This window comes from Oratosquilla oratoria, chromosome 31 (genome assembly GCF_046742065.1).
Source record: "Oratosquilla oratoria isolate Oo_2021 chromosome 31, ASM4674206v1, whole genome shotgun sequence".
Lineage (NCBI taxonomy): Eukaryota > Metazoa > Arthropoda > Malacostraca > Stomatopoda > Squillidae > Oratosquilla > Oratosquilla oratoria.
In genome coordinates, this window is record NC_134807.1 from 33,479,280 (window position 1) to 33,502,685 (window position 23,406).

At 38.6% G+C, this 23,406-nt stretch overlaps 2 protein-coding genes across 5 annotated transcripts in view; both read left to right on the forward strand.

The window, feature by feature from the left end:
• Positions 1–33: 33 nt before the first annotated feature.
• Positions 34–19,658, forward strand: Ankrd49 (ankyrin repeat domain-containing protein 49). 3 transcript variants are annotated; one of them, XM_076213468.1, is made up of 4 exons: positions 34–172; positions 4,624–4,790; positions 10,388–10,548; positions 19,323–19,658. In XM_076213468.1, exons 2-4 carry the CDS (start codon positions 4,721–4,723, stop codon positions 19,656–19,658), a joined length of 567 nt encoding a protein of 188 aa, XP_076069583.1. In that variant the 5' UTR covers positions 34–172; positions 4,624–4,720. The 3 variants fall into 3 exon arrangements, with proteins under 3 accessions (XP_076069583.1, XP_076069585.1, XP_076069584.1); XM_076213470.1 differs by having other exon boundaries at positions 39–172; positions 4,609–4,790; XM_076213469.1 differs by having other exon boundaries at positions 50–204.
• Positions 19,659–19,681: 23 nt separating this feature from the next.
• The window catches only part of LOC143041509 (mitochondrial ribosome-associated GTPase 1), a 39,711-nt gene continuing 35,986 nt past the window's right edge, over positions 19,682–23,406 (forward strand). For both annotated transcript variants that reach the window (XM_076213467.1, XM_076213466.1), the window contains exons 1-2: positions 19,682–20,299; positions 21,543–21,697. In XM_076213467.1, coding sequence (XP_076069582.1) covers positions 19,682–20,299; positions 21,543–21,697 — 773 coding nt within the window. The remainder of the gene's footprint in view (positions 20,300–21,542; positions 21,698–23,406) is intronic.

Genomic DNA, 23,406 nt, shown 5'->3' on the forward strand with positions numbered 1-23,406 from the left:
GCGCTAAACTGAATTCAGCTGTATCATGAAAACTATTGTAAACAAACAGACGACAAGCACATTGAAATTAGCGCCATCTATTAAGCCGTTACATTGTTTTCCAGGCTGTATTTAAAGTTTTTCTATGTTGTATGAGACGTTTCCAAGTTTGACCCCAGCACAAGATTTCAGAGTAAGCCAGAGGGCATTTGCAAATATGTGAATGTATGCCGCTTTCCCTTTTGTTGTAGTAGTGTTTCTCGGGGTGGTATATTAAAATGTACATAGCACGGACGGTATAACATGTTAAATTTTGTCATCTTTTTAATAATTTATTTTGTTTGTTTGTTTTTTAGATTAATTTGAGAAAGCAGAGCTTTATGTTCCACTGCTACTCAACTGGTCTGCTGTGAATGGTTTCCCATAGCAGTAGTTTTATGTAATTCTTGTAAACCCAGAATAACAAACAATACCAATCAGTTAAACCGACTTCTAAGTCCTTATTAGACTTTCAGCCTCAGTCCCTTACTCAAATATTAACCAACCTACAGTCTACCTATCTAGTCATCTCTTAACTACCCACCTGTCCATCTACCTGCCTCCTACCTATACCCTCCTACTTGCCTACCTGCCTGTATGACCGCTAGCCTTTGAGTTTGACCACATGTCTGCCTGCCATCCTACCTATCTTTAGTATCTAATTGGGTAACAATCTGCCTAACCTAACTACCTACTTACCTAGCTACCTAATCTCCCTGACCTACCGTACCTACCTACATACTGCCTACCTACCTGCATACTTAATGCCTACTTACCAACCTACATACATAATGATAATACCTACCTACCATCATATGTATTGTCCTACCTACTGCCCTACCTACCATCTATCTTAGCATCCTACCTAGTAACCTACCATTCTCCCTACTGCCCTACCTACTATCCTATCTACCATCCTACATACCTTTCTATCTTCCTGACATTGTACCTATCTTAGTACCTTTTTAACTTTTACCTTCATATCTACCTACCAGGCCACCCACCCAACAACCAAAAAACAAATTTACCACCCAACCTGTCTATCCACCAAACATCTAAGTATTTTTTCCTACTATAGTTATAGAGGTTTTCCCCCTTTTTTGTTTTTTCTTCCTTTCTTTTTCTTTTCAGATACGTTTTCTATAGAATATATTCCCATTTATTCTTACCATGAAATCCTTAAGAAAAATAATAATAATAATGGTAATAATAATAATAATAATAATAACAATGATAACCTTAATGTTAATGAAAAATTAAAAATAATTTGATAAGAGGCATCTGAACTGGTGGAACAAAAGATTAGTAGGTTATACTTGATAGGATATCAAAAAGAACTTACTAAGAATATAGTACCCTTTGGGATGCGATGGATCCCTGAATATGTAGTATACCTTGCATGCAAAAATATAGAACCTTATTATCTGAGCCATCTACCTATATATGTATTTGATTACTTATGCACCTAATTGCAAGTTGGTGATTCTACACTGGACTCTTGAATATACAAGGGAATACATACAAGGAGAGATAGCATAGATCTTATCCACCAACCAACCAATGCAACCACCCTCTCACCTTCCAGTCTATCAAAGATTTAAGTTATCTACCCGTGTATGTATTTACTTGTGTGCCCACACATTTCTGCTTGCCTGTCTGCTTACTAGCAAACCAGCTAATCAGCCTGTCTTAGTCTGCCTTCCTATCTACAAATATACCAATATATTGGTGATTTAAGACAATTATATCACTGGTTTTCATAGATAGGGTAGTGGGAGCACATTGCATAAGTAAATATATATATATGACAAGGATATCTCATTTATTTTAATAATATCTTGTCTGATAAATCAGTCAAATATAGATATTATAGATGGGTGGGTAATTGATTTAAGACAATGACATCTACACCCAATTAATATAAGAACCCCCCTACACACACACCTCTGTCATGGTCTAAATTATATACAAAAAGGCATAACCAGCCAAGGCATGCACTCTCCCCACACTTGTTTGTTTCCCTTTTATTACGAGAAAAGATATCATATGATAAACAGTGATAATGTTGTCTTAGATTATGTACATATCTACTGATCTACACATCCTCATGTAATTATTGACTACATAAGTTTTATGTAGTCATTATTTTAAGGGTGTAGTGACATCCCCATAGACCACAGTCATGCAGCTTTCTTTTACGATTGGAAATTAATTTCCTCTCAGAAGAGAATGAAGATCACATTCAAATTATACTATCCCTCTATTCTTCTGCCTTTAAATTTCTACTTCACCACCTCTGTGAATCTATTGATATTGTTCCTAAGGGTAGAAGCATTGCTTATTGCCAGTGAAATAATAATAACTATCTACTTACTTATACACTTATAAATTTCTTATCTCTCATCACTCCATAAATAAACCCATTTCTCTAAATGCCTATTTTATTGTCATTATATTACATTATTTACCCACCAACAAATGTATGTAACTAGTTAATGCAGTCTAACCTCCACATATAATCCATAATAAACTAAACTTACCTAATTGATATAACTGAACCTTATTTAATGTAACTTGACCAAACTTATTGGAACTAGAATTTCACTTTTCAGTCCAATTAGCCTAACTTTTTATAAATTTCTTAACATGATATTACTAACCTACTTAATATAATCTAATCCAGTGAAATTAGTCTTTACTGAATAATGATACACTTCACCAGTTGTCCTACACAAACAACAACACAATATTTCACCTTTGAATGACTTGTGGACCAGTCTAGTGGTTGTTGCCAGTTACCTTTGAGCTATGTATCTCCTGTAAGAGTGAACTGGGATGGATTGATTGATTGCATTGTAGCCGTCAGTTTCATCAACTGGAAATCCATAGTAGCAGCAATCTGCAGGCCATCCCATAGATCTTTCTGGGAAGAAATTTTGTTGTGATTCATCATGGTTTCATTATTGTAGTCTTGGGTCATTGTAGACCCATATTTGACAAGTCTCTGAGAGGTCATAATTTGTTTTCCGATCTTTTATATATATATATATATGTATATATATATATATATATATATATATATATATATATACCTAGTTGTATCTTACAGGAAGGGGAGCTATGCTCATGGTGTCCCATCTTTGTATCTCACAGTGTCCAGTTTGCTCTTAAACTCATGAACAGTTTTTCCACACAGTATTGTTTTACCCAGTTCCAGATATACCACTGTGTGGAAAACATTTTTTTCAGGTCTCTTCTATAACTATCCTTTTTGAGTTTCTTTTCATGTCCCCTTGTATTTCTCTTATACCAATTCAGTAAGTCCTCTCTATCAAGGACTTCTGTGCCTTTCGTGATTCTGTAAATGGTCAGCAGGTCACCTTTTTCTCTTCTTTGTTCCAAAGTCATATGACAGGTTAGAAAGTGTTGGAGCCATTTCCATGGCTGCTCTCTGGATTTGTTCAATTTTCTTTACATTCTTTTTGGTACTGGGTGACCATAGTGTCACAGCATACTCTAGTCTAGGCCTTATTAGTGTGTGTCTATGTATATATATCTATATATATATATATATATATATTTATATATATATACGTATATATATATACATATATATATATATACGTATATATATATATATATATATATATACGTATATATATATATATATATACATATATATATATTATCTCACCACCCTGCCACTCATATATATATATATATGTATATATGTATATGTATATATATATATGTGTATATATATATATATATATATATATATACATATATATATGTATATATATATATATATACATATACATATATCAAAGGCTTCTTTCCCCTATGTAAGGAAAGTAGCCAGTCAAGGCACATACCCACTCTCACCCATATCACTCCCATCCACCACCCTTGTTACCTTCTCATCTTAGCTCCTTGTGGATGAAGGGTCATCCCTGTCTTCCTTCCTCTACCTGAGTCAAAAGTAATGCAGCAAGGCAGAATACATCCACATCAGGGTGTTTCACTTACATGGTGACCCCCTCCCTCCTCATAACCTCCATGTGGGATGGATGGATAGGACTTGGTATTGTACTCTGTAAATTTATCCCATGAGAAGTCATTGCATATTTTATGTATGTGTATATACATATATATACTGTATGTATGTGTATATATATATATATATATATATATATATTGACAATTTTTTAATTTTTCTTATTTCTGCCTCCCTCTCTCTCCATCTCTCTCTGTCTCCCTCTCTATCCCTCTCTCTCCTTCTCCCTCCCTCTCCTTCACCCTCTCCCCCTCTCTCTCCCTCCCTCTCTCTTTCTCAATGTACTCATTATGAAATGTTGCTACATTGTTCTCCTCAGTAGCTACACTAATCTGTTGTGAGCACATTAATCATATGTGTGGACTATATTATGAAATTACATTTATACAGTTGCTTCTTTTATTTATGCTTTAATGATGTGATTCATATATTTGTGTCACAGGATTGTATTTTGTATAGGGTACTGTGGGTTAGAATTTGCCCATACTGCAATGTGTCACAAAGTTGGAATTTTTCTAACACAATTTCAAAAGATATGGCTCTTACAGAATGCATCCCATGTGCAAAGAGAAGGAGACCCATTTGGATTAAACTGCCTTGGATCAAAAACAGCTGTACATCTTTCATTTTCACATTTGTTTAGGAATGAATGAAAGTGAGGGAATATTATCTCTCAGTGAGGATTCAAGTGATGTGGAGGAAGACGACCCACACAGTATGTTGAAAACTCTGTTTTTGTTCTTGTTTTTCATAATGCATGAAGAGTTTTATAAGAATTAATAAGTGATGATTATTGCTGCCTCAAGTTTCACTGTCTAGAAAATCACAGCCTTGCAGTAGCCAGCATATCATCATTATTATTAGTGGAAAGGATGCAGGGCTGTGGACAGGATGCAGGGATGACCGTCATCCAGGAGGTGCCAAGATAAGAGGGAGGGTGGAGGGGAGTGGAATATATAGGAAATGGAACAGGTAGGAGTGGTGTCTATGCCTTTTTCTTTGTGGCTACCCCCCATGTAGGGGGAAAAAGTTTTTTTTTTTTTTTTTTTTTTTTTTTTTTTTTTTTTTTTTTTTTTTTTTTTTTTTTTTTTTTTTTTTTTTTAAACCATGCAATAGAAACCTTAGGAAAGAAATTTTGGAGTCTTGTCTATATTGTATTCATGTGGGTCTGTTTCTGTGTCACTGACCATCAGAAAGGGAGAAGGATGGTAGGAGTTGCCTGTATAGTTCTACTCTACAAGGGGAAAGGGGACAAGTGTGAGTGTAGTAGTTTCAGAGGGATAAGCTTGTTAAGTGTAGTTGGGAAGGCTTATGGGAGGATCTTGATTGAGAGGATTAGGAGAGGAACAGAGGGAGTAATTGGTGAGGAACAGTGTGAATTTAGGACAGGTAGAGGTTGCGTAGATCAGGTTTTTGTGGTAAGACGGATATGTGAGAAAACTATAGGAAAAGGTAAGGATGTTTTTTTGGCTTTTACGGATCAGGAAAGGGCACTGTGGAAGGTTTTGCAGATATACGGGATAGGAGGAAAGCTTCCAGGAGCTGTCAAGAGTTTTTACGAGAGTAGTAGAGCGTGTGTCAGGATTAGAAATGGAGAGAGTGAGTGGTTTGAGGTAAAGGTGGGACTTCGTCAGGGATGTGTTATGTCACCCTGGCTGTTCAACTTATACATGGGTGGGGTGGTGCGAGAGGTAAATGTAAGGGTGGTGGGTCAGAGATTGGAGATGGTTAAGGAAAATGGAGAAAAGTGGGAGGTGACCCAGCTGTTGTTTGCTGACGACACTGCACTTGTGGCAGGATCAGAGGAGGGATTGAGGAAGTTAGTAACAGAGTGTAGGAGAGTGTGTGAAAGAAGGAAGTTGAAGATAAATGTGGGTAAAAGTAAGGTGATGAGATGTACAAGGGGTGAATGTGGCAGCAGACTGGAAGTGAGCATTAAGGGAGAGAGACTGGAGGAAGTGGATAGTTTTAGATACTTGGATGCAAATGTGGCAGGAAAGGGAGGAGTGGAGGTGGAGGTAGAATGTATATTGACAGAAGCGAGTAAATGCCTTGGTGGATTAAAAAGTATAATGAGAAATAGACATTTGGGAATGGATGCTAAGGGGAGGTTGTATGAAGGAGTGATTGTGCCGACAGCACTGTATGGGGCAGAAACATGGAACATAAGAGAGGAAGAGAGAAGGAGTTTGATTGTGTTTGAGATGAGGTGTCTGAGAAGTATGATAGGGGTTACCAGGCTGGATAGAGTGAGAAATGTGGAGGTGAGGAGGAGAATGGGGATGGTAAGGGAGTTGGGAGATAGGGAAAATGAAAGAGTATTGGCATTGTTTGAACACATGGAAAGAATGAGTGAAGTAAGAGTAGTAAAAGAGGTATGGAAGACAGATGTGGAGGGAGTGTACATGAGGGGGCAACCTAGGATGAGATGGATGGATAGGGTAAAAGGGGCTTTGGGGAAGAGGGGAATGTCTGTTGAGGAAGGACAGGAGAGGACAGAAAACAGGGGTGAATGGAGAATGATTGTATATGGATGATGTTGTGATGCATGAGGTGGAATGGGTGGGTGATGGGAGGTGAGGTAGTATGTGTGAGAAAAATTTGACGCAGCCCAAAGGGATTTCTCCCCGTCTTCTCCCTTTCTGCATGGGGGGACAGAGAGGGGGGGGGTTGCTGACTTCATGAAGCGGCCTTGCTGTGGATGTGCTGTGTCTTGCAACACTGCATCTGACCCAGGGCAGTGGACAAGATGCGAGGATTACCCATCATCCAGGAGATGCCAAGATAAGAGGGAGGGTAGAAGGTGGAGGGGAGTGAAGTGTATTGGGGATGGAATGGGTGGGAATGGTTTTTATGCCTTTGTTTTTTGGCTATCTCCCTTGTAAAGGGGAAAAGCCTTGGTATACATATGTATGTATTATTATTGTTATTGTTGTTATTATTATTATTGTTGTTATTATTATTATTATTATTATTATATTATTATTATTATGCTAAGAGAAGACTGTATGAAGAAGTGATTGTGCCAACAGCACTGTATGGGGCAGAAACATGGAACATAAGAGAGGAAGAGAGAAGGAGTTTGAATGTGTTTAAGATGAGGTGTCTGAGAAGTATGATGGGGGTTACTAGGCTAGATAGAGTGAGAAATGAGGAGGTGAGGAGGAGAACAGGGGTAGAAAGAGAGTTGGGAGATAGGGTTGATGAAAGAGTATTAGGATGGTTTGGACACATGGAAAGAATGAGTGAAGAAAGACTAGTAAAAGAGGTATGGAGGGAGTGAACATGAAGGGACATCCTAGGATGAGGTGGATGGATGGGGTGAAGGGGGCTTTGGGAAAGAGGGGAATGTCTGTTGAGGAAGGACGGGAGAGGACAGAAGACGGGTGAATGGAGAATGGTTGCTTATGGATGATGTTGTGATGGTGTCTTGCGACACTGCTTCTGACCCAGGGCAGTGGACAAGTTGCAGGGGTGACCCGTCATCCAGGAGGTGCTAAGATAAGAGGGAGGGTGGAGGGGTGTGGAGTGTATTCAGGGATGGAATGGGTGGGAATGATTTTATGCCATTTCCTTTTTGGCTACCTCCCTTGTAAGGGAGAAAAAGCCTTGGTATATTTATGTATGTATGTACTGTTATTATTATAAATTTTTGTTATGGGTTATGAGTATGAAAATAAAACATTTAGTATGAATCTTGTAATTATATTTTTTTCCAAGAAACGGTTTTCCTGACTTTTCCAAGTCAGATTTTCTTGAAGGTCATATATCATAAAATCTGCTTATTGTATTACATCTATATATTCTATCTCAACCACCACAACAACTTGCAACAACTCCATGATACAGATGATAAATTGACACAGCTGGAAGATTTTTTTTCTTGCCTGCTCTGTAAATTCTTGAGCAGATGAGGTGGGAGGATTCCTATGTAATGAAAGTGGGGATAAACCAGCTTATGTTGTTGGGCTTTGCTGTGGAGGTGCTGTCTTGCTGCATTGCTTCTGACCTGAACATTGGGTAGGAGACATGAATGATCCTTCATCCACAAGGAACTAGAACAGAAAGGACAACAAATGGATGTTAGTAGGGTGTGAGATGGGTGAAGGGTGGGTGTATGCCTTGGCCAGGCCACCATTTTTTAAGGGGGAGAGGGCTTTTTGGTATACAGGTACTCCTCGTTTAACGACCTACTCGGTTAACGACAACTCGGAGTAACGACGGGCTTTATGACGTCGTTTAACGTAAATCTCCCGAAGTTACGACGTCGTGTACGATAATTAAGTTGGCTGAGGCAAATTTGTATGATGTTATAAATGAACTTGTACGGTGGATATTAGCTGTGAGGTAAAGTGTTCTGAAGCTTAGGTCTACATTACCATCCTGCAAGCTGCAAAAACTACCTGGGGTACAGTGTATACCGGTAGTGGTAAATTTTTAGTTTCGACCATGAGCGCAATATAACAATAGAAAATTAATTATTAATTTTGTAAATTATAATGTATCAACGTAATATGCAATTTTGTGAGCGGAAATGAAAAAAAATGCTAAAACAAATTTCGTAAGTAACGAAGTCATGTCGGACGAATGGTACACCATGTTTGTTATGATAGATGCCGATGTCGAAGAAATGAAAGGATGATAAATTAATTTGTCTAACCTAAACTAATCTAACCCAACCTGTGTTTAATAAATCATTACCTGCAAATTAAATGTCATCCGGTTCGTCCTCGTTGTCGTCGTCGTGAGAGACGTTGGCAGACGACAAGATGGCGTCCCGAGCCTATGCTACCGACTTCGTTCATTAGCATATTTTCTTGTAGCAAGGTATTTTTTACTTTCATTTCCACTCACAAAATTGCATATTACGTTGATACATTTTAATTTACAAAATTAATAATTAATTTTCTATTGCTATATTGCGTCCATGGTCGAAACTAAAAAAATACCCCGGTATTCAATATGGAATGTCAGCATACGCGGATTTGGTCATATACGGTAATTTTAGTAACCTAACCACCGTAAATAAACAGTAAATAAAGCTTTAATGTACTGTATAAAAGAGGGAAAATACACAAAAATAAAGATACATGTATTGCTGGACATTGTACATACAGTACATGTACATATATGTATACACTTTCGGTTAACGACGGCACGCTGGTCCCAATTGTTGTCGTTAAACGAGGAGTACCTGTATGTATTATATTCCATCTGAAATTTGCTCTTACAACTTCAATTGACACAAAAAGAACAGATATTCCATTAATATCATTGGGCAGATTTAATGAAGCGGCCTTGCTGTGGATGTGCTGTGCCTTGCGACACTGCCTCTGACCCAGGGCAGTGGACAAGGTGCAGGGATGATCCGTCATCCAGGAGGTGCTAAGATGGGAGGGAGGGTGGAGGGGAGTAGAGTGTATTTAGGGATGGAATGGGTGGTAATGATTTTATGCCTTTTTCTTTTTGGCTACCTCCCTTGTAAGGGGGGAAAAAGCCTTGGTATATGTATATGTATGTATCATTGCACAGGAGAAGGGAACTGGAATTTATAAACAATTCTTAAGAACCACACTCTAACAACATTTCCACAGCATGGTTCTGCAGTTAGAAAAATCAGACACCTTGCAAACTATACAAAATAAAGCATTAAGAATAGTAATAGGGTACACCAAAGCTATTTCAGTAAAAGACCCTCACACAGAAACCAAAGCCCTCCTCATAAAACATCACATGAAAATGATAGTCACTCAAAACTCTGCAAGAACCTCAACCTTACTCACCCATCTGATTACATCACTCAAGCACAACCAACTGAATGCAGAAAAAAATACATCAGCAACATACTACTCAAACTTTTGCAATAACCTTTCAACTTCTTGTCTTCTCCGTATTTGTTATGAGTGAATGAGATGGGGTAGGAGGGTTGCCATTAAATGAAGCAGTGAGAGTAACCTAGTTTTGGCTCCTGGGTCCTGCTGTGGAGGTGCTCTGCCCTCACTGCATTGCTTCTGATTTGGGCAGGGGACAGAAATGACCCTTCATCAACATGTAGCTAAGATAAAGGGATAACAAATGGGTGTGGAATGGATGAGGGGTGGGTGCATGCCTTGGCTGACCACCTCCCTTATAAGGCGAAAAAGGTCTTTTGGTATATGTATATCTATCCATATACCAAGGGATTCTTCCCCCATATAAGGGAGTTAGCCAGTTAAGTCATGCACCCACTCCCACCCATTCCATTACCATCCACCACCCATGTATATGTACTGTATGTACTAAGTTATAATAGAAGTGTTTTAATTTTTGCAGTTGATTCAGAAACGGAAATTCTCTGGGCAAGTGAAAAAGGAAAAGAAAGTCTTGTGCAGAGTATCCTTGCTAAAAATCCTCATTTAGTTCAGACTAAGGATATTGATGGTTACACTCCACTTCATCGAGCAGCTTACAATAATCACCCAAATGTTGTTAAGGTGAGCCTGATTCCATTCATTGAGCATTCATTATTTGTGGTATCATGTTTGTAGACTGAAAAATCAGTTTCTATTCAAATACAGTTTAGATAGATGAATAATAATAGTGCCTTGGCTTGTTACCTCCCTTGTGAGAGGGAAGAGGCACTTGTTATATAGATAGAATAATTGTAATAATGAATATAATAATGACAGTTGTTGCCTTAATAAGTTTCACTAGCCATATCGCCCCCTTTTAAAAAAAAAAAAAAGGATTGCCCCCCCCTTAATTGGAAAATGATAATAAAAATTATTGCAACAATGATAAACAACTAATTTAAAATGTTTTACTCACCTTGTGTTTTAATGAGATCCTTGGGCCTGGCTGGTGCTTCGCTGCTAGATCTTTTATATTAGGCTTAAAATTTGTCAGAAGCAATACCTGTGATGTTTTTTGCCCCCCAGAGCTCGAAAAATCGCCCCCGTTGAGAATGACTGCTCTAGAGCAGCTAGCACGGGACCTTGAGCCCTTCCATAGATCGCTCTAGGAAGAAACATTGGAATTTTGTCTTCATTATATTGATGTGGGATATTTCTTTGTCACCATCTTGTGGTAGGAGAAGGGGACCAGTTGGCAGCTGTCAGTCCTCGATATGTGCTAAGATGGGAGGAGCAATGAATGGGTGTGTATTACAAAGGAGGAGCATGCTGACAGGAGACCTTTTGGTCCATATCTAGGTCGGATGCGGAAAAAAATCATAATAATAATAGAATAATAAATAAAAACTATAATAATGTAAATAACAAATAAAATACATAAATGCATAGGTATAGTTAGATAATAAACAAACAGGTAAATAGTAAATAATAATAAATTGACATATAACTAATACATACATACATACATATACCAAGGCTTTTTCCCCCTTCCAAGGGAGGTAGCCACAAAAGGAAAGGCATAAAAACACTCCCACCCATTTCATCCCTAAATACACTCCACACCCCTCCCACCCTTCCTCTCATCTGAGCACCTCCTGGATGACGGGTCATCCCTGAACCCTGCCCACCGCCCTGGGTTAGAAGCAGTGTCGCAAGACACAGTACATCCACAGCAAGGCCGCTTCATTTAATCGGCGACCCCCCCTCTCCGTCCCCCTTTGCATATAAGGAGAGGACGGGGAGAAATCCCTTCGGGCTGCGTCAAAATTTACTCACACATACTACCCCACCCCCCCCGCCTATTCCTCCTCATGTCGTCACAACATCATCCATATACAACCATTCTCCACTCACCTCTGTCTTCCGTCCTCTCCCTTCCTTCCTCAACAGACATTCCCCTCTTCCCCAAAGCCCCCTTCACCCCATCCATCCACCTCATCCTAGGACGTCCCCTCATGTTCACTCCCTCCACATCTGCCTTCCATACCTCTTTTACTAGTCTTTCGTCACTCATTCTTTCCATGTGTCCAAACCATCCTAATATTCTTTCATCAACCCTCTCTCCCAAATCCTTTTTCACCCCTGTTCTCCTCCTCACCTCTTCATTTCTCACTCTATCTAGCCTAGTAACCCCCACCATACTTCTCAGACACCTCATCTCAAACACATTCAAACTCCTTCTCTCTTCTTCTCTTATGTTCCACGTTTCTGTCCCATACAGTGCTGTTGGCACAATCACTCCATCATACAGTCTCCTCTTCGCATCCATTCCCAAATGTCTATTTCTCATTACACTCTTTAAACCACCAAGGCATTTACTCGCTTCTCTCAATCTACATTCTACCTCCACCTTCACTCCACCTTTTCCTGCTACACTTGCACCCAAGTATCTAAAACTATCCACTTCCTCCAGTCGCTCTCCCTTAATGTTCACTTCCAGTCTACTGCCACTTTCACCCCTTGTACATCTCATCACCTTACTTTTACCCACATTTATCTTTAGCTTTCTTCTATCACATACTCTCCCAAACTCTGCCACCAGCTTCCTCAATCCCTCCTCTGACCCTGCCACAAGCGCAGTGTCGTCCGCAAACAACAGCTGGCTCACCTCCCACTTTTCTCCATTTTCTTTAACCATCTCCAATCCCTGACTCACTACCCTAGCATTCACCTCTCGCACCACCCCATCCATGTATAAGTTGAACAGCCAGGGCGACATAACGCATCCTTGACGAAGTCCCACCTTTACTTCAAACCACTCACTCTCTCCATTTCCAATCCTAACACATGCTCTACTACTCACATAAAAACTCTTGACAGCTCCCAAAAGCTTTCCTCCTATCCCATAAATCTGCATAACCTCCCACAGTGCCTTTCTGTCTACCCTATCATAAGCCTTTTCCAGATCCATAAAAGCCCAAAAAATATCCTTCCCCTTTCCTATAGCTTTCTCACATATCTGTCTTACCACAAAGATCTGATCTACACAACCTCTACCCGTCCTAAATCCACACTGTTCCTCACCAATTACTCCTTCTGTTCCTCTCCTAATCCTCTCAATTAAGATTCTCCCATAAGCCTTCCCTACTACACTCAACAGGCTAATCCCTCTGAAATTACTACATTCACACTTGTCCCCTTTTCCCTTGTAAAGAGGAACTATACAGGCACTACTCCAGTCCTCCGGTACTTTACCCTCTCTCCAGCAAACATTAAAAAATCTCACCAACCAGTCCACCATCACTGAACCTCCCTTTTTCAGACATTCTGCATGACATCCATCCAGACCAGGTGCCTTACCTGCTTTCATCATCTTTACAACTGCCTTCACCTCATCCTTCCTTATTTCTCCTCCGTTCTCCTCACTCATCACTCTCATTTTCTTCGTATTTCCCACTGCAGCTATCTTTCCTTCCCTATCCTCCTTCACATTTAGCAACTCCCTAAAATATTCTGCCCATCTTCCCCTCACTGCCATCTCTTCCATTATCAACTCTCCATCTGTACCTTTTACCTTTTCTTCCCTACTTGATTCGCCTCCTCTTCCTCTCTTAATTTCTTTCCAAAACATCTTTTTATTACTTTCAAAATTTTCTGTCATACTCCTACCCCATTTCACATCTGCTCTCCTCTTTGCCTCCTTTACCTTTTGCTTTACTTCTCTTTTCTTTTCTTTGTACCTCTCATATGACTCCCCTGTCCTCTTTTGTAACCAATCTGTGAATGCTCGCTTCTTCTCTTCTACAACCTTCTTTGTTTCCTCATCCCACCATTCACTACCCTTTCTTCTATTTCCCCCTGTCCTTCTTGTTCCACACACCATCCTTGCACACTTTAAGACTCCCTCCTTGAACCATCCCCATTCCTCCTCCACACCCATCTCTGCTCTATCCTTTACTCCCTCCCACTCCTCCTTCAGCTATATAACTAACTATATAACTAATGATAAATGAAAATCAAACAGACAAATGATAACAAAACAATACATACATATACCAAGGCTTTTTCCCCCTTACAAGGGAGGTAGCCAAAAAGTAAAAGGCATAAAATCATTCCCACCCATTCCATCCCTGAATACACTCCACACCCCTCCACCCTCCCTCCCATCTTAGCACCTCCTGGATGACGGGTCATCCCTGCACCTTGTCCACTGCCCTGGGTCAGAACAAAACAAAACAAAAACAAATAATATGAAATAAATTATAATCATTACAGCATCTTGCTTAGGTGTTTATCTAAATGATTCTTAAAGCTTCGAACTGAACTACATTGCACTACCTGTGCAGGAAATTTATTCCATTCATTAACTACACAGTTGGCAAAGTTGTTTCTACCTACTTCCAAATTGAATCTATTTCCGGACAGTTTGAGACCATTGTTTCTTGTCTGATTCTCATTCAATGTGAAAATTTTGTCACTTGTGATGTCAATTCCCTTTAGAATTTTAAAGACCTGTATCAAGTCACCTCTGAGTCTACGCTTTTTTAGGGAAAACAGATTCACATGTTATAGTCGATTTTCGTATGATTTATTTTTGATATTTGGAATCAGTTTTGTGGCTCGCCGTTGTACTTTTTCCAATCTGTCAATATCTTTAATGAGATTCGGTGACAATACAGAAACAGCATATTCCAAATGTGGACGAACTAACGATTTATATAGCTTGTTAATGAGTGATGGACTTTTGAAATCAAAAGATCGCGCAATCAGTCCTAGAATCTTATTTGCTTTCTCAGAGGCTGAAATACACTGTTTGGATGATTTGAGGTCGTTACTGATAATTACGCCGAGATCTTTTTCACTATCCACTTTTGTTAACGAATTTCCAAATAACTTGTAATCATACTGTTATTTTTACCTATGTGCATTACCTTGCATTTACTTGTGTTAAATTTCATTTGCCACTTTTCAGACCATTGCTGTAATTTATCTAAATCTTCTTGAATATCTAATTGGTTTAAGTGATCATTCGCCATTCCGCACAGTTTTGTATCATCAGCAAATTTGGAAACAGTAGATTTTAGTCCATGGTCTATATCATATATACTATGAATAGAAGTGGCCCAAGAATGGAACCCTGAGGAACTCCACTTGGAACATTTTTCCATCTAGAAGTTTTTTCCATTTAAAACAACTCTATTTTCAACCATTCAACCAATTACTAGTCCAACCTAATAGGCTACCACTTATTCCATGTAAAGCTAATTTAGTAAGTAGTCTTTCGTGTGGGACGGTATCAAATGCTTTGGAAAGTCTAGATATATTAAATCTTTATTGTTTCTTTTGTCATAATTCGAGATAACTGTGTTGTAGATTTCAAGTAAGTTAGTCACACAAGAACGTTTCCGTCTGAAACCATGCTGGCTGTCATTTATCAAACAGTTACTTTCTAAATGATGTTCGATAGCATCTCTGATGATAGTTTCCATTATTTTTCCTACGATTGAAGTCAAACTTATAGGCCTATAGTTATTTGGCTTCTTTTTGTCACCTTTTTTGAATATGGGAGTAATGTTAGCTAGCTTCCATTCTCTTGGGACATCTCCGGATATGATGGATTTCTTGAAAATAATTTCTAATGGAACAACAATCTCATTTTTCATTTCCTTTAAGATTCTTGGATGCCAACCGCCAGGCCCTGGTGTTTTATTAACTTTGAGTTTATCTATACACCTTTAAATTTTTTCTTTTGTTATATTTTGACAAAGCCATCTTCTTTTAAAGAAGGGTCCCTTTGTAATAGACGCATACTATTTCAGGTCATCTAAGTTCATTCATTCACTCCTCTTCCTCCTGTTTTTTTTTTTTTTTTTTTTTTTTTTTCTCTCTCTCTCTCTCCAAAATCAAGAGCACATCATCAAAGCTTGCACTTATGCAGATGACCTAACAATAATAGGAACTGGAAACACAGATCCTCAATAAGCTAGAACTATGGCTGACACAAAACAGGATGTCGACATCCCCTCAACGATGCTGCCAATTGACCACCATGAATTTAAGAATTTAAAAGAACTTATAAGTTTAATTGCGTTGAAATAAAATGTTTGAGAAGTATGTTAGGGGTTACAAGGTTGGATAGAGTGAGAAAGGAGAAGGTGAGGAAGAAGAGTAGATGGCAGATAGGGTTGATGAAAGAGTATTGGGATGGTTTGCACACATGGAAAGAATGAGTGAAGAAAGGTTAGTAAAAGAGGTGTGGAAGGCAGAGGTGAATGGAGTGAACATGAGGGGCCGACCAAAGATGAGATGGATGGATTGGGTGAAAAGTGTGTTGAGCAATGAAGGGAAAAGGCAGGAGATATGGGTGAGTGGAGAATGGCTGTATATAGATGATAGTGTGATGCAAGGAAGGGAGTGGGTGGGGGATGGGGGGTTAAGGAGTGGTTGTGTGTGAATGATATTTTGAAGCAGCCCAAACAGATTCTCCATATGCTATTTTTCTGCATGGTAGGACAAAGAGGGGAGATTCCAATTAAGTGAAGCAGTGGAACTAAGATGAGAGGTAAGGGTGATGGATGAGAGTGGAAAGGATGGGGGAGGAAATGGGTGGAAGTGGGTATATGCCTTTTGACTTTGGCTACCTCCTTGGTAAAGGGGAAAAAGAATTTAACCCTGCTCAGGTAAAGCTTTTTTGGGGAAACACCTCAGGTAAAGCGGGGTCTGACAGACCCCAAACACAAAAAATACAATAAAAAATACTTTCACTACATTTAGTGACATAGAAATCAAAACATATGTACTTCAACTTATCTTCTTCCATTTACATGCTTGAAAGTGACTATAAATGTTAGAAATATTTTTTAATGAAAATTACAAAAAAAATTATGAAAAATAAGTTATTGCTGACTTTAGAGGGTACTTGACTGAAAACGGGAAATGTGAAGCGGTTGGTCATCATCATTTTGTAGAGACCAATGTCCCAACTATCTTTAGGGAAAAACAGAGCTACAACAAATGAATAATAAATGTGTTTCAAAAAAACATAAAATCTGAAAAAATTGGAGGTAATTTTTTTTACCCCAAACATAAAATACAAAAAAATATTTCCACTGCATTTAGTGTCATAGAAATCAAAACATATGTACTTCAACTTATCTTCTTCCATTTACATGCTTGAAAGTGACTATACAGACGCTCCTCTACTTACGTTCATTCGTTTTACGTTTTTTCGATTTTACGTTTGAACTGACTGTAAAAAAAAAATTGTAATTTTTTTTTTTGTGAATTTTTTAGTTTAGCGCACTCTCCGTAGTTCAAACGATACTTATGCATGATGCTGCGTCCATTGTTTACATGGCACAAATGACATACTGAACATGCCTTGCCTCCTCCTCCCCCTCCTCCTCCACCATCTCAATTTATGTTGCTTGAATTTAATTTATTTGAAATTAATGTTATCATTTTACAATGTTATGTGTATAATTAATGATTTAGGGGTGTTTTATAAGATACGGTAATAAAATTTACAGATGTATGGTACAGTAACAACTTACGTTCATTTTCAACTTACGTTCGGCCGTTCGGAACGTAACTAAAAAGTAAGTTGAGGAGCATCTGTAATTGTTAGAAATATTTTTTTAATGAAAATTACAAAAAAATATGAAAAGTAAGGTATTGCTGACTTTAGAGGGTACTTGACTGAAAACAGGAAACGTGAAGCGGTTGGTCATCATCATTTTGTAGAGACCAATGTCCCAACTATCTTAGGAAAAGTAGAGCCACAACAAATGAATAATAAATGTGTTTCATAAACCATAAAATCTGAAAAAAATTGGAGGTAATTATTTTGACTTTGATACTGAAGAATCTAATTGCAGTCATTGCAGATGGGGGTTGAATGTTCCTGACACACTGGTCTTTTGCAGTGTAGGCAATAGTTACCCAGAATAACGACAAACAGATTAAAAAAAAAAAAATGATAATGAACATAAAACTATGATTCCCTAGTCAACACAATTACGATGCATTCCAAACAAACAAATTCAACATATCAGTCATAAAAAATGATAAAAAAGAAGAAATTCTTATTTACCCATAAGTAGAAATGATAAAACATTTATATGACATGAAAAAACCTCAGGTAAAGTGGGGTCTAACAAACCCCATGCTACTCACACCTAAGGTAAAGTGGGGTCTGACGGGCCCCAAAGCTCTATAAAGCTTATATAGAGCAAGATTCAGGAATGACCCTATCACCCCCTTAAATTACTCCACTCATCAAGAAGGTATAGGGGAGAATATATCTATATGCAATATATTAGTATGTTAAAAGTAAAAAACAAAAAAGCATGGGGTCTGTCTGACCCCACTTTACCTAAGACGGGTTAAAAAGCATACATTGGTCGTTTCTCACACAGGACAAAACCCCCAAAATACTTCTGAAATTATTTCCTGAATCTTAGGATATTTTCTTTGTTTCTTTTGTTCTTTCTTCAATATAAGATTGATGATGGGTATCTGAATGAGGTCCTGAATATTAGATTTTCTTTATTTTGTTCTTTCTTCAATGTGAGATTGATGATAGGTATCTGAATGAGTTAGTCCAGATAGGACATCAGAAAGAGGTATCTCTCACCCATCTTCATCCCCTGTCAACTTCCTCACTTTTATTTTGGAGATGTCTCCCATTAAGGACTGACACTTGGTCTTTGGACTGGGTCCAAGGTATCTCATAACTGAACAAGCCCTTCAAGAAAGACCAACAAACTCATTACTCCAACAACAACCCCCCAGATGAAAGTCCTACAGAGAAAACCCTCCCACACCAGATAAGCACCACAATAGACAGTGCCAATATAGAATAGGCCTGGTCACAGATTCAAAATGTCCCAGATACAACCACCTCACAGAAGACACAGAACATCTCATACTACAGTATCCCACACTAAGAATCCCCAGACAACACAATATCTCTTAGTGATTTATGGTCCGGCTTGGGGGCTGTTGCTGGTTTCCAAGAGGCCACAAGACTTTTGCAAGGGAAACCAGGGGCAATAGATTAATTGATTGATATTAACTTCATCTGTATGTCTTCCAACTATAGCTACAAGAAGAACTGACAATTGGGGACTGTTTATCTCATTCTAGTATTTTCAGACAGTGATGTAGAAACAGTCCCACACCAATACATTGCAAACATCAGTTCAAAGTTTCATAACAGAGAGATTTATGGTGGGCCTTGTGACTTGCCACCTGCTGTGGGGCTATAGATTTCCAGTCAGTAAAACTTTAAACAAATTTTTTTCACAATATTATTCAATAATTAGATTCATCCAGGATGCAGTTGCTATTGCCTAAAGGTAGTTTGCATACACTACAACTCTTTGTAAGTTATAACCATATTTTTTCATTTACAGTTGTTGCTTGAAGCCAAAGCACCAATTGATGCTTGCACGGTTGATGGCTGGACTCCATTACATTCTGCCTGCCGTTGGAACAACTATCAGTGCGCTACAATTCTTATACAGGCTGGGGGAAATATAAATGCCCAGACAAATAGTGGTCAGTCACCCCTTCTTATCTCTGCTTCATATCCACAAGCAGGCAAAACACTGCAGCTACTTTTATCCAGTCCAAGGCTCAAGCCATTTAATCAAAATCATAGTAAAGAAAGTGCAAATGTTGTAGCAGAGAGAAGTGGACCATATAGATATTTATTTGATATGGTAGAGCCAGTATTGGAAGTTTTGTGATAAGAACTTACGAGTAGGTATGTATGTTTGATAGCAGTCCAAATTTGCCTAAGTTTTTAAACATTATGGCCAACCAAGTGATAAGACATGGCCTTATGATGCGAAAGCATTTTTTATTTGGCCAACAAGATGTTGTAAATTGGTTCCCAGGGCATATGGCTCGAGGACTCAAGGACATGCAAAAAAAATTAAAGGATGTTGATTGCATAATTGAGGTTCATGATGCTAGAATTCCACTCTCTGGTAGAAATCCATTTTTTCATTCAGCACTTGGATTGTCTGTCATGAAACCTCATATTTTGGTCATGAACAAGATGGATTTGGCAGATATGCGATTTCAGAATAATATTTACAAACATTACAAGAAGGAAGGTGTAAATGAAGTGATATTTGCCAATTGCAAACATCCAGACAGCAAAGGTGTGAAAAGCATCATTCCAACCATTGCTGAAGTGTTAATTGGAGTAGAAAGGTATAATCGCGCTGAAATACATGACTTCACACTAATGGTTATCGGAGTACCAAATGCAGGAAAATCAACACTTATTAATGCACTGAGGGCTAAGAACCTGCGAAGAGGAAAAGGGACGAAAGTTGGTGCACAGCCAGGAGTAACAAGAAGTGTTTTAGAAAAAGTAAAGGTAAGGATAAACTTTCACATTTATCTAATTTGTTAAGCCTTTCCTTTTTTTTTTTTTTTTATGCCTTTCCCTTTTTGGCTACCTCCCTTGTAAGGAGGAAAAAGCCTTGGTATATGTATGTATGTATGTATGTATGTTAAGCCTTTATTTCCTTGAATATGTAATATATATGCTCTGACTCAGCCATGTTCACTTCGTCCTCATGGTGCTTTATGTGACTTTAGAGATTTCATGTTGTACTTCGCCACAAACACCAACTGCTTCACCTGCAACCATCACACAGAAGACACTAAACACATGATCCTATACTGCCCCTCTGTCATCCTATCTAGACATCACTACATAATCCATTAATGCTCTCTCAACCCTCCCACCAACCACCCTGGTCTATGCATGCACCTTTTGTTGTGGGAGCCATGCATCTACTTCAAGAGAGAGCTGGGACAACATTGGATGATTGGTATTTCTTCATAAATACTGCATTCATTGTCACCAGTTCACTTTCAGTATGTATCTCCAACATTCTCTCTCCATTTTGTTCTTTATTGGCACTCCATACTTCCATATCACTCCATTCATTGACTGATCTTGATATACATACACTGGATTCATAAAATTCAACAAGGTTAGGGCAGTTTTCGAGGCATTGAAACACAATTTGTTTGAAAAATAAATCATCTCCATCTTAGTAGACAAACAGTCTGCTATGATGGAGATGATTCACATTTTGAAAAATTGTGTTTCAACACCTCGAAAACCACCCTAACCCTGTTGAAGTTCTAGATCCTTGTGTACTTAATAATGGTGATTTGATTGAACATTGCAAACTCCCCCATCAGGAGTTTAGGATGGTGCCCCTTACAGAGGACTTTGTAGTGTGGAATTTAATGAACCATGACCTTGGTCCAACTCATTCATAGTAGGATTCAAACCTCTGTCACCTTGACCTCTATTGCAAGATATAATATGGGTTAGAGCATCGATACTTGCAACAGAAGTTGAGGTGACGGGTTTTTGAATACAAAGGTCTTTCCCATGTACATCTCTTGAAGTAGTAAAATGGTGAAAGTGAGGATTGTTACAATCTTATACAGTATTGCACCGCTAGATATGTGGGTAGTATAAATACTAATTTATTTTATTTCTTAGTCATGCCTTGACTGGCTACTTCCCTTATAAGGGAGAAGAAGCCCTTGGTATACAGAGATAAGTAGACCTTAATGATTCTTTTATGCTGATGCAGGTTTGTAATCGTCCGCTTATGTATTTGGTTGATACACCAGGGGTCTTGACTCCACGAATACCAGATGTTGAGACTGGACTCAAGCTTGCATTGGTAGACAACATAAAGAACCAGCTACTTGGTGAAGATGTAATTGCAGACTACTTGCTCTTTAGGTATTGTTACTTGTGTGATTATTTGGTAACTGTAGTAATTTTATTATCTTAATAAAGCTTTTCATATTCTAGAAAGGGGGGGGAAGCCTTTGGTATATGTAAGTACAAAATATCCAGAATTCAAAATGTGTAACAATTTTATTGACCACAAATTCATTTGGTATAATGTTGCTCTCATCCTTATGTTTATTTAGTCTAACTCCACTCTGTCCCTTTGCACTTACCAAACTCCCCCTAGAAATCAACCCAACAAAGAAATCACTCCCAAGAAAAGCTCTGGCACACCTGTTTTCAGGTCATCCTCCCACACTAAAACAGTACCAACACAGAATCAGCTTGGCAACAAACACCAAAGTGTCCTAGGTGCAACTACTACTATGCTGTGGCTTTGGGTGTGCTGTTTCTTGCTGCATTGCTTCTGATCTGGGCAGTGAGCAGGAGACAGGGATGACACTTCATCCACAAGGAGCTAAGATGAGAGGGAAACAAGGGCGGTGGATGGAAGTAATATGGGTGAGAGTGGGTATGTGCCTTTGACTTGACTACCTCTCATATAAAGGAAAAGAAGACCATGGTATATAGATTGACATCTACTACATAGGTGACACATACATGCATATCCATATTGCAGATTGTTGGAATTTTATTGTACATCTAGAAGCACAAAAATACAGCCCAAATGCTATAAAAGTCTTGACTGGTACTTTAAAGTATCAGTCAAGGATGTTTGAGATCTTATCAAGGCTTTCAATATGGGATTTTTTTTACCATATTTTCCTTCTACATCTTTGTTGGAGAAGAGGGTAGCATCTATGTCCTGTTTTATTTTTATTTTTTTTTTATTTTAATCTTTTGTCACTTTCCTATTTTCTGAAGTTGTAGGTTTTGAAATTTATTTTGGAGAAATATTTGTCAATTATTGTCTGGGGTATTGGCTGCATGTTATTGTGGTAAAGTAGCTTGCAGTTGATACTTTAGGGTCGAAATGGGGTGCCCCTATGGACCAGAGCCACACATCATTTTGTCTGTGATAGAGGAGAACTCTGTTCACAGAGAAATAATGACACTTTTATTATACTGCAACTGTCCCTCCGTTATGTTGTCCCCCAACCTCTTGTTACTGTCCCATACCATTTCTCTGAATATTTATTTCCTTTTTTTCGCCCACCTTATAGTGGGGGATAGAATGCTGCCACCAAATATTCCCACTTGAATCTTAAGAGGCAAGAAAGATGGGACAGGAATTAGGACTAGGCATCCTTCTCCCTGTAGCCCCACAGGGGACATTCCTAAAAAAAGTAAAGGCATAAGAGGGTCTAGGAGTTTTCCAACCAGTACCCTAAGGTTTGGGTCTTTTAATGTGCATGGATGTAGTACAGATGAGAGTAAAAGGGAAGAGATAGGCAGTATGTTTGTGAGAAGAAAGATGGATGTGTTGGCTTTGAGTGAAACTAAGTTGAGAGGGAGGGGTGAGTGTGAGTTTGGGAGTGTAGTTGGGAGGTTCTCAGGAGTGAAGAGAGGATGAGGGAGAGAAGGGGTGGCTATACTAGTAAGTGAAGAGATAGGTAAACGTGTAGTGGAGTGGAAGGAGGTTTCTTCAAGGTTAATGTGGATGAAGGTGAAACTGGGAAAGGAGATGTGGGTTTTTGTAAGTGCATATGGGCCTGGTAGTGAGAAGAGTGTAGAAGAAAGGGAGGCTTTTTGGATAG